General features: G+C 28.5%; 1 protein-coding gene across 1 annotated transcript; it reads right to left on the reverse strand.

Annotated features, from left to right (window-relative positions):
- Positions 1-10355: 10355 nt before the first annotated feature.
- On the reverse strand, positions 10356-12922 carry LOC130969268 (dof zinc finger protein DOF1.4-like). The gene is made up of 2 exons (XM_057894925.1): positions 12356-12922; positions 10356-12195 (listed from the first exon to the last, which is right to left on the reverse strand). Exons 1-2 carry the CDS (start codon positions 12401-12403, stop codon positions 11209-11211), a joined length of 1035 nt encoding a protein of 344 aa, XP_057750908.1. The 5' UTR covers positions 12404-12922; the 3' UTR covers positions 10356-11208.
- Positions 12923-13219: the final 297 nt, after the last annotated feature.

Here is a 13219-nt window from a genome sequence, read left to right on the forward strand (position 1 = left end):
ACGCATTATTTATTAAAATAAAATTTGAACTTTAAAACTTTTAAGATGAAGTAACAAGTACTCAAGCACTCAATATCTCTCGACCATATTATTCACTGAGGCATTTATTAAATACTTTTTCATATTGGATGTCACTTTCTAATTATATTATGCTCGTTAGGTTTTAGTGTTTTACTTCTCATGATGAATAAACCATAATTTCTTCAAGTAACACGAAAATTAAAGCCCCCACCTGGACCCAAATTTATCCCCTAGCTAGGATGCAGTTCTTGAACGATGCTGTAATTATCTCGTCATGAAGTAACACAATATGAGTGCTGAAACCCTAAAATTGTTTATCACTTAAAATTAGCCACATAATTCTTACGTCATGCTTGAATCTTCGTGTAATCGCATATATAATAAAATACAATTATTATTTTTTTTTCCGTTAAAAATATAACTATTCATATAACTCTTTTATCAGTTTAAATTTTTTTAAAAAAATAATTTTATGATATAAAATTTCGATGACAAAAAAATCTAGAGTTCAATCTGATTAATATTAATTAGAAATATTTATTCAATGAGTGCTTATAAACTATTTATAAATCACTTACTAAAACATGAGTCTTAACCATATTAGACAAAACTCGAATTCTCGTCTTTATATTAGATTTGCTTTCACAATTGAGAAACAATATTAATAATAAAATTACTTTATTATTATTGTTGTTGTATTAAATATCGTTTGACATTGCTATAGTGCACTGAAGGGAAGGCCTTCAATAAAGTCCGAAACCGAAAAGGAGAGCATACATGCATGCATGGTGGGGGATTTATTTGAAAAAGAAAAAATTATATAAAAAGTTGAGTGAATAGTAGTGAATACAGTTGATCCTTTTCTTTAACCTGAAGAAGAAGGAATATAATTGGCACTCACACATATTTCAACCTAGCTAGTTTTGACCAGGCAACACATGTTCAAATATTCTCCTAATGACTTTTTATGTTGGGATTGCTTGTGGCTAAAGTTTTGCTAATTAAGATTTGACGAATTTATATGGTTTTGCACATAAGGGCAGGCATGCTTGTAACAGTTAATTAAGTTGTTGTCTGCTTCAGAGAAAAAAAAGGGATGATGAAATTTGTCAACTCACAAGTCACAACCATACAACTATGCTCCTGTTTGGTTGGGATCACTTGTCTTCTTCCTATTTGGTGAGTAGTGACCTTTGATTAAAGAATGTTTAACTAACCCAAGTTTGTTAATGAATTTGGTGGGTAAGATAAACATCAAGTACTAACATTTTGTTTGGCTTAATTGCCACTACTTGAAAGGAAAATAGGAGTATATTGTTATTAGAGACTCGTTTTCGTCAGCAGGAATTGATTCTAGTTATACCTATGGTTTTTTGTATTATTGATTATGTTGGCAATGGGATGAAACTGATGTTGTTCATAATTAATTAAGTCAAGGTTTAATTAATTATCAATGGCTAATAATAATAATATAGGTTTAGCTAATATGTATTTTAGGTTCCATTTGGTTAGTGTCTCAAAATTTTGAGATATAGACACAAATATATATAACGACATAAACACAAAAGGACACTTTAATATTAGATTTGTTTGATTGCAAAGACATTGACTAATGCACAAAAATTAATGTCTATATTCATTCTTTTGTTTCTCAATTTTTTTTAGAGACACTAAATATATGTCTATTATGTTTATTTGTGTGTGAGAGTGTCTTTAAAAATTTATGTCTTAGTAACCAATAAATAACGAACATGTGTTACTGTACATAAAACAAACACGGTCTTAGGGCATATAATAAATTGATTGTTAGTAAAAAATTTCAAAAGTTTTTATTTAATAAATACAAAATAAATGCATTAAAAATTTAACGTATATCTTTAAGTACATGATAGATAAATTTTAATAATAAGTTCAATTTTCTGTGTAGTTTAAAATAATTGTAAAGTTTTAATAATTGAGGGTATTAATTAAAAACAAAGGTTGGTTCAAAAAGGAAAAGATAGAATACTTTGGTCTAGTCAAACATAGATCTCATATCACCAAATCCAACTAGTGATTGAGATATATGGAGTAGATCAGAGGAACCACATGCATGAGAAACAGAGGAAATAAAAGAACAGAGTACCCACCAATATCAGAATGAAACGAGATTGAACCATTAACACGCAAGGATCATGGGACCAAAAAAACACGTTCAAGAAATAATAATAATAATAAGAAAAAGTATTTGGAATCAAAGGTTATTAGTCAAAAATTAAACAAAATTACATTAATTTATATTAATAATTAATTTTAAATTTACAAAATTTAAAATTTAAAAAATTTAAAATTAATTAAGTAAACCTAATTAAAATCTATAAAAGCCTTCTTTTTTTCTCTCACATTAACCTACTCAACTCCAACAATCAAACACACCGACTTCTCTCTCTCACCAATACGGACGCACTGCTGATCGTAAGATTCAGAAAACATTGATGGAGTTGCTTAATCAACTAGATGGATTTGATCAACTTGAAAAAGTACAGCATGCTTCATTTACTTTGTTTTTATTTGGAGACCACCGTATGGTTTAGAAACATTTTTTCTCTTTCTTGTAGCAATTTAGAAGTATTAAAAACTTTATCTTGGAGATCACTGTATGGTTTAAAAATATTTGCGACGTGTTCCAGCTGGAGGTTGGGATCCTGAGGTCCAATTGGCTGGACGGTGCTAACTACTTGGGCCAAGAGACGATTGATAATTTTGTTTGTAATATTTGGGAGAAAGCTGATTTCATTGTTTATATGAAGATGTTGCTCTGTGTTTTGGGATATTAGGTGTCATTTTGATGATTAAAGAGACTGCAAACTACACAATTATAACATTATAAAAAAACATTTATTTAATATAAAAAAATCATAATACTTAACAAAGGAAACATCCAATTATATTTTAGCAAAAATAATTAAATATCTATAAAATTTAAAAAATAAATATGAAATTCTTAAAGAAATAGAGACATTCACATTTGCAATACAAAAAATTCGAAAAATATATAAAAGAACATCTATTTAGCATGAAAAAGAAACATTTTGATACTTAGTAGGAGAAACATCCATATATATTAACTCATAGAAATTTTAAATTCACCCAAAAATATTTAGCTGATTTTTTGCTAATACTCTTTTGATTTTCTAGCATTGCTCTTATTAATAATAATAATAATATAAAACAAAAGTGGTATAGTTATACAGTTAAAAAATATAGTATTTTAAATAATTTAATCATAGTAATTATTCACGTGATGATATTTTTATATAAAGATAATAATTAAAGTGTAAGCACATATTATGTTAAATATATTAAATAAGAGGAAATATGCGTTATACAGCACAATAATATACACTAAATAAATATAAAAAATATTAAAAAATTATTAAAATTTATTATTTTTAATCATTATTTAATTATTAATTTAATTATTTTAGTATAATTTTTTTAGTTTAATAATCTAATAATATATTTTTATACATTAACATCTAACTAAATAATAAAAAACAATAAATTCTGATAATAACCATCTACCATTTTTCATAAATCTATACTAAGTTACCAAATAAACATATTTGTTGGAGACTATGTAACTATTATATAAGTAAAGATATAGAGGAGATGAAAATTGAAGAGGAAAAAACTGCAGCTGCCAAAAACATAAAACGACGACTCTCGAAAGAAGTTCTGTTATCCGAAGGTTTTTTAAATAAACTATCATTTTTAGCTATAAAATTTTAAAATATTAATAAATTTAATTATGAATCAATAAAATTAATTTTATATTCATAAAAATAATTTTTATGTGATAAAAATATTTAAATATGAATTTTATTTATGTATATATTTGTTAATATTTCGAATTTTATAATAGAAATAATAATTTTTTTATAAATACAAAGTTAATTTTATTTATTTATAAATAAATTTATTAATATTTTAAATTTTTATGGATAAAAAAATAATTTATTTTATACTTTTTTCAGGTGATATTCTATAATTTTTTTTATTTTGGTAAGCATACTCTATGGTTTTTGGTTGGACGATTAAACGTTAGGAAAGGTCAGAAGACTGGCCCAACTTAAAACATGACATTGGACTTCATTGAATTGTATTGTTGGCCTAATATTTTATCATGCAATTATAAATGAGAAAACCCCACAGAGAGAGAGAGAGAGAGAGAGAGAGAGAGAGAGAGAGAGAGAGAGAGAGAGAGAGAGAGAGAGGGGTTAACTTTCTGAACATGAGAATACATGCTAGATATTCTTTTCATTTTCTTTTCTTAATTAAGATCTGATGAGTAAAAATGAGCGAAAAAATTTAATTAGGTCTAATTTAAAAATTTTTATTAGGAATAAAATTTATTATAAATAAAATAGTAGTAATAAAGTCATACAAGTATAAAATTTATAATTTGTATTTTTTTAGATATCTTTTTTTTAATTTTACCAATAAAATTACTTTTTTCTCTTATTTTTTTAGATATCTTTTTTTTATTTTATCAATAAAATTATTTTTTCTCTTATGTTTTTAGATGATTAATTTTTTTCTATTCTAATTTTTTTTCCTTGCACAAAATTCAAGAGTAGTAATATATTCTTATTCATGTTAGGAGTGAAAAAAAATTGACAAAAACCAATTAATGTAAATCTTGAATTGAACTTTTAAATTTCAATAATTTTTTTAGATGCTTAAGAGATAATATTTTTAATAGAAAAAAATTAGAAATTAAATAGTATTAATTCAAGTATAAAATAAACATAAGAATATTAATCAACTCATATAATATTTCTCTCTTGATATTATCGTCTAATGTCTAATTAACTACACTAAAAGACATCTCTCTTCTGACATCATTAAGAATTCTTTTTCCTCTTGATTTTATCTTCTACAACCAGTCAAGAGGGAAAAAAAAAGGCTCAAAAGAATCCGTGTTAGAATTGGAACTCAAATTGTGTTTGGCTATTTCATGCGTGGTGGCAAACCCCTTTGACCAATCAAATTTCATGATGTTAACCAGATGGCACCATCGGATTACTCCAATTCCCTCCCCTAACCCTTTCCCCTCATACAAAATAACAATAATGATGAAAAGATTTTTAAATTAAGTATGTGACAAATATTTTTAGATAAAATAAAACTTTACATCCAATGCATTTAATCAATTAAGTTTAACTAAATTATTATATTTTAATTCAGCTCCACATATCACTACTTTTAACAATTTTTTTTATTTAACTCACTACTATATATAACTGCCTTTTCTATGCGGATTTTATTTTTTCTTTTCAAATTTTTTCAATATTTTGTGTTATTTTTTTTTGTATTTTCTTCGTTCACGATCAATGTTTTTTTTATCTGATTTAAAAATTTGGATCAATTTTTTTGAAATCAAACATTAAAATCAGATTTAAACAGGTATTTCGTTTTCGAAGACAATGAATGATGTAAATTCACACTGTCAGTTGAATCAGGGCAAATTGAATTATTATTTTAAAACGAATCAAGTGGATGAAATTTTATTCAAACCTCGTTAATGTAGTTCATTAGTAGTTGATGCTGGTATAATTATTTTGTCTACGAGTTAAATAATTTCATTTGTTTTGTAAAAATAAGTGTTCATAGTTGAATGTTCGAATTTGAATAGAATGCTAAAGTTTTGAATTGTTTTTCGATTAATCTATTTATGATACGTTTAATGGTAGTTTCAATACATTTTGAAACATAATTTGGTATTATTTTCAATGTTATGTGTTGTACTTATAAATTTTCAATGTTAACATACTTGAAGAAGAAGCTGCTGTTTTTTCTTCTTCTCATTTTTTTTTATTTTTCTCTTTCATTATTGTTATTGTTATTATCATTGTTTTCTTTTTATATGTATAACAGTTCAAATTTAGAATACATTAAAATTCTTTAACCATGATGACACACAAACAAACTCAATTTAAAATAAGTACAAACTACAAGTACACTTTATTTAAATCCAGAATGCACTGCAATTACTTAATAATGACGACACACAAACAAATTCAATTTAAAATAAGTTCAAGCCAAAAGTGCACCTTATTTAAATTCAGAATTCACTGAAATTCAAATCCAGATTGCATCGAAATTACCTAATAATGATGAGACATAAACAAACCCAATTCAAAACAATCACAAACCAAAAGTTTACCTTATTTAAATTCTGAATGCACCAAAATTACTTAATGGTAACTCAAAACTTCTCCTCTTCCTTCTTCTGCTTCATCATTATCATCATTTTTTTCTTTTTTTGTTATTTTTTTTCTTGTTTAACTTTTTCATTTACTTTTTTAAAAAGAATAAAAACAAGAAAAAATCAAAGAAAGAAAAAAAAGAAATGTATAATGATACAAAATCATTAGGAAGAGGAGAAAAAGAAAAAAAATGCAGCAATAACAATAAAAGAACAACTATGAGAAAAAAAAACATGCAAATAAGAAGGAACTCGAAAAAGAAGAAAGAAGAAGGAGGAAAAATGCGGAACCGTTTTACATAGTTGTTGGAGCGTGTATTCATACTCTACTAATAAAACTGATTTTTGTTATACTTATACCAACTTAGTTAAACTTAGTTATCAAAAGAATTGGATGTGCAGCATATCTGTTTTAGATAAAATAGTATATTTAAATGATAGAGGTGAAAATAAGAGAAAACATCCTACAAATGTTAAAAGTTTTAAATATTTTGGGTGCATCATACAGGATAATGGAGAGATTGAACAAGATGTAAATCATAGGATTCAAGTAGGTTGGTCAAAATGGCGGAGTGCATCTGATTTTATATGCGACAAAAAAAGTGTCTTTAAAACTTAAAGGTAAATTCTATCGCACTGCTATAAGACCGGCTATGTTTTATGGTACGGAGTGGTGGGCGGCCAAAGGGGAACACGAACATAGGGTGAGTGTGGCAGAGATGAAGATGTTAAGATGGATGAGTGGTCATACGCAATTGGATAAAATAAGGAACGAAAATATAAGGGAGAGAGTTGGAGTAGCACCCATTGTAGAAAAGATGGTTGAATCGCGTCTCAGGTGGTTTGGACATGTGAGAAGAAGACCGACAGAACACCCAGTTAGAAGGGTGGATGATATGGAAGATGGACAAGGGGTAAAAGGCAAAGGAAGACCTAATAAAAAGACCATCTATAAAATGATCAAACGAAATCTACATGTAAACGACCTCTCTGTAGACATGATATATGACAGAGTATAATGGTATCGTTTGATTCATGTATCGTAGCCAACTCCATCTAGTGGAACAAGGCTTTGTTATTATTGTAATATATTTAAATGATGAAACATGGCATATTACAGACTTTCATTACCAATTAAACTTGATTTTTTAGTTAAATTAAAAATAATTAAATTCAAAATTACTAAACTAACCAAACTAATCATATTTTTTTTTTTAAATTGTTAAGGACAAGTTCACGGTTAAGACGACAAACCCATTGGTTATTAAGAATATGTGTTTATTTCAGTTACTATTTTATTTTATTTTATTTAAAAAAAATGGTTAATTCATATGGTTTACTCATGTTTTTTATTATTTGATTATAATATTTTATTTAAAAATATTTGTGGTCTACTTTATCAAAGTATTCGCATAATAATAACAACAAAAATAGTTATATAATTATAACAAATAATTAAGTTATTATATATATTCATGTATATTTATATATTTTTAGTTTATTTTTAACATATATTTTATATGAATAATCTATCGATAAATAATTTTGTGTGTATAATAATAATAATAATAATAATAACAATCTCTTTTTTTTGTTGTCTATCTTGATTTTTCAAGAGCAGAGTTTGCATTATTTCGCTTTTGATTTTTTATATGGAGAAGAGAATGTAATAATACAACAATGTGGAGAAGAGAGATATTTTACATATATGTGGTGTTAGCAGAAAACGGACCCTCCGTTTTCAGTTTGAAAAAAAATCAAAAAACTTAAAATTACAATACGGACGGTCCGATTTGTAATTTCAAAAATAAAAAAAATTTAATGTTGAAATCGGACCGTCCGATTTTCATTTCAACAAATTAAAAAAAATAAAAAATACAAATCGGACCCTCCGATTTCGTGTTTATTTTATTCTTCAAGCAAATCGGACCTTCCGATTTGTAGTTTATTTTTTTATCAAACAAATCGGACCGTCCGATTTGAATAAAACACCATATAAAAATAAAACACCCAATTTTCTCATAACAATGTATTACACCTATATTTAACCAATATAAAAAAAAATTAGCCGCATTATTTATGCTGTTTGCAGAAATGACCAGAACTAGGCATGGTAAAGCATTTTAAGGTCGAAGGTTGCTTCTTTGCTGGGAGGCAGACACGCGTCTCAAATTCTATTTTTCTCTCTATTATTTTCAAACCAATAAAAACGACCTGTATCTGATTTATTTGAATGTCTTGTTATTAAATTCCAATTGAACATATACTCCATGTTAACATATTTAGTATGTTGAATTCATAATTAAAAAATATTAAAAATTATCAAAATTTATTATTTATTATTATTATTTTTAATTTAGTTATTAATTTAATTTATTTAGTTTAGTAATTTAATAATATATTTTAGTTTATATTTTTAAATATTAATAACTAATCAATGATAAAAAATAAATTTTAATAACCTTCTAATATTCTTCATTCATAATTATTTTATTCAGGCTATACTAGATTTACAGTCAAATTATGAAGAACACTTCTTTGCATGCACATATTCACATCTTCACTATTTGAGCGGTTTTATATATATAACAATTTATTAATCAATAATAAATTTTTAAATAAAATTTAGATCTATAATAAATTAATCTTTAGTCTATTAAAATAAAAAATACCATATCTCACTATTCCATTCATTCATAGCCGTACTATCTATACTTAATATATATATATTAGAAATCCCAACTTAGTTTAGAGATAAGGTCTCTATTATACTATATCTAAATAGACTGAATTACATATTTTTACTAATGTCTATACTTAATATGGTAAAGGCAATTTTTGAAAGGATGGTTACATGACAAATTGAACACAACCTAATAAAACAGATTTGTATGACCAAAATAAAAAAGAATGGGAATTTTCTAAAACTTATTTAAAGTTTATTTATTCATATATATAGACTATAGTATATATCATCATAAGTTCAAATTAATCACTTCAAAACTCTCTTAATTTAGGGATACCGGGTACCAAAGAATATACATCTCATGCATGCTTAAGCGTTATTAGTGGACTCATCACTGCAACTAGGAACTCGTCAAATTATGTAAATCAAATGATAAAATAAGTAGTAGGAAAAAAAGTTTCAAATGTAAATAAGAACTTATATGATGGTCAGGGTGATGGAAGTGAAAATATGTACAGGAAAGAGGAAACTATTCAAGGTGAAATTTTGAGGAAGTAGAGGAAGGAGAAGACGAACACACATAACGCAAATATTGGGAATACGTTTTTTAAAAAGTGAAAGCTCATGTGCAATCGACTTAAAGTTGATAATTGAGAGCAATTAGATAATTTGACTGATTTGACTAAATTTTCATCTAACGTCTCTCAGCTATCAACTTCACGTGAAGTCGACTGCATGTGAAATTTCATCATTTTAAAATTTAAAAAGTTGACTCAAATTTGCTTCACCTCTAATTAATTAGTTATATATTTTTTTTGTAATATTATATATAGCGTGTGTAACAATGCATATATACTAATAAAATGATGAAAATATGTACAGAAAACTATTCAAGGTGAAATTGTGAGGAGGAAGGAGAAGACCAATATACATAATGGGAATGCGTTTTTTTTAAAATTTAAAAAGTTTAATCAAATTTACTTAACCTCTAATTAGTTACCTATATTTTTTTTTGGTAATATATATATATATATATATATATATATATATAGTGTGTGTAACTAAAAATGCATATATACCTAAATCAATAATGGTGATAAAATTACTGAATAAGTAAATTTAAAAGCAATACTTTATATCTAGAAAAGCACTATTTATCTGTGAATGCATAAAAATAATAATGCAGTAGTTATCCCTGTCAGCTATAGCTATTGCTTGACTCTAGGCACCTGAAATGACATGTTGACGAAATTCTCACTGTCACTAAAAGACAATATGTGAGTTTGAGCACTGCAATTCAATTCCTATTTTGCGCAACACTTCCTAGCCCACACCATTTCAGGATATGTTTGGTAGGGTTAGTTTCAACCTTAATTGTCTAAAGTGGATACATAAAAATTCCAGTAGCAATAATGCAATATAATGTTCTTTCTTTGCATGAACCAAATTTCGAACCACAATATTGAACATATCAATCAAATTCAACCAAACTAGTCCATAAACTCAACATACACACAAAAGTAATCCGAATCCAAAATAAATGATAATAATAATCTCCTTCTCTTCCATCTATACCATTAATCATTATACATAACTGACCCCCAAGATAAGCCCAAATTTGAAAAAGTTAACAAAAGTGAAACCAATATTAATTAGTTCCTTTGATTAAGGACATATGCAGCAAGTAATTAAGCCCCACCCCCACCCTATCTAACTAATCACAATACATTAGCAAAGCATAGACTAATTAAAGTACATGTCATTGCAATATATACACATACATTACATAACAACAGTAATTAATGAAAATAACCAACTTACTCAACTATATGAAGAACACAGTAGACTTGCACCAAATTGGGATATATATCTCCTCTTATGTTGATGAGAGAAGAGGATCCGAGGTTCCTCTCAGCGCAATAGAAGCGAATCTTCATTCAACCTTGACACATTAAAACTAACAAAGCTGAAGAAGAAGAAGAAGAAGAAGAAGAAGATGATGATGATGATGATCGGCAAAGAGTAATATTTGCAGCTGACATGATCGCTCCGATCCCAAACTCCTCTCATCTCTAATTACCCGTTCCCATTTAATTACTAATTATTAGTAGTACTATCTAATACCCTTCTTTTTTTTGGTTCCAATGTAGTAAGCAAAACCCAAAAGAGAAATTAAAAAGAAAAAAAGAAAGAGCTTAAACAAAGAGAAAGAGATTTGAAAAGGATGGTTCATGGGATGTTTTCCGTTTCTCTAGATGAGTGAAGTGACAGAAGGACCAATATTGGGTTGATCATTCCAAGAAGAAGCAGCCATGGGTGATGATGATGTGCTCCAATAAAGCGAAGAAGAGGGATCAGAAAAGCCCATGGTATGTTCCATCATCTGATTCTGCCACTCCAACCTCTCTCTCCCTCTCTCTTCTCCCAATAATTCACCTTTCACTTCTTTCAAAGAAGAACAACCCATGACTCCTCCTCTTTCTCCCTCACGCCTCTCTCTCATTTGCATCTCTTCAACCTCAGGAGTAGCTAGCCCTTGGAATCCACCACCATTCATGAATTTATGCTGCAGTAGAGTGGAACTCAGCAAGGTAGTAGAAGCTGATGAAGAACACGAACCGAAGATGGAATTGTAAGCAGAAAGAAATGAGTTACTCTCATTGGAACCAAATCCAGTAGCTTCGATATTGGACATGATCCCTGATGAAAAACCTAACCCACTTAGGTGAGGCTGAATATCATTATCATACCCAGAACTCACTCTGAACCCAGGGAAAGAAGGCAGGTTCAACAAATCACAAGAGTTATTGTTGTTGTTATTATTATTATTACTACTAGGCACCCCATAAAACAAAGGGTTGATATTAGAAGCTGGAGGATGAGTGGAAGAAGAAGAAGGAGAAGGAGTGGCATCGACGGAAGAAGATGATTGGCGCTTGAGACGCTTGGTGTTTTTTCTGCAGCCACCGCCGACGGGGACGTTGCGGAGGGTTCCACCTCTTGTCCAGTATCGCTTGCAGGCTTTGCAGAAGTGTCTGGGCTGCGATAAGCTGTAGTTGTTGTAGTAGCAGAATTTGGTGTTGGATGAATCGCAGCGAGGGCACTTGAGAGCTTGTTGCTGCTGCTGCTGCTGAACATGTTCTTGACCTTGTTTTTCCATAACCCTAGCAGATGATGATGATGGTGGTGGTGGAGCTTCAGCTTTGGTGTTGTGATTTTGATCATCTATGATTTGAGTCTACATGAGAGAAATTAATTAAACAATAATGAAGAAAGAAGGTGGGTAAAAATAACAAGACAGTGGGCGATATTCTCTTCCAAAAGGAAAACAACAAAATTGGGGTGGTCATGTATTTGTCAAATAATTGAGTGAGTGAGTGAGAGAGAGAGAGAAAGACCTGTGTCCATTCGTTAGTCGTTGATGGAGGCATGATATTAACCAACATTTTGGAATCTGAATCGTTACTTCAAACAAATATGGGGACTAGCTTGCTACCTATACCTTGCTGGATTTCAATATGCCTATGCTTATACACCATAACAGAAATTCATCATCATCACATGTATCTATGTACATAATTCATTGCTATTATTTAATCACCGAATAATAATAATAATAATTTATTATCTCTCTCTAGTCTCTACCCTCAATTGTGCCTAGTTTCACGTGCTCATGAGTTTGGTCTAAGATAAACCTTCTATCATTAATTTAATGCAATGGAATATTGGAAAATAAAGGACATTCGAAATCCAACTACAGGACATACAGGTAAAAGCACAAATATCAGGATGAATCTCGAGTGCCTCAACCCCTACTCTCTCTCTCTCTAACGTTTATTATAAAATTTATATTTAATAACGAGTACTTTTATAATTATGTATGTGTATAGTCGGTTTAAGGTGGAAACTCAAGTACAGTCAATTTCACGTAAAGTTGATAGTTGAAAGTCGTTAAATGATTTGATTAATTTGACTAAATTTTTATATAACAACTCTCAACTATCAATTTCACGTAAAGTCGACTGCACCTGAGTTTACACCTCAGTATAGACTATATAGAATAGCCAATATATGTAGAGGGAGAGAGAATCAGATGACTACAAACATATGTAGAGGGAATCCCTAAGGGCTCAATGTCCAAAGCATTATTAATTAGAGAAAATCCCACTTACAATTTGCTTAAATGATTAATTAATTAGTATAGCATATAGTAACTCAAGACGGGAACAAATTTAAGTTTAATGTCACAAATTTCTCCTTGT

The sequence above is a fragment of the Arachis stenosperma genome, chromosome 3, assembly GCF_014773155.1.
Source record: "Arachis stenosperma cultivar V10309 chromosome 3, arast.V10309.gnm1.PFL2, whole genome shotgun sequence".
Classification (NCBI taxonomy): domain Eukaryota; kingdom Viridiplantae; phylum Streptophyta; class Magnoliopsida; order Fabales; family Fabaceae; genus Arachis; species Arachis stenosperma.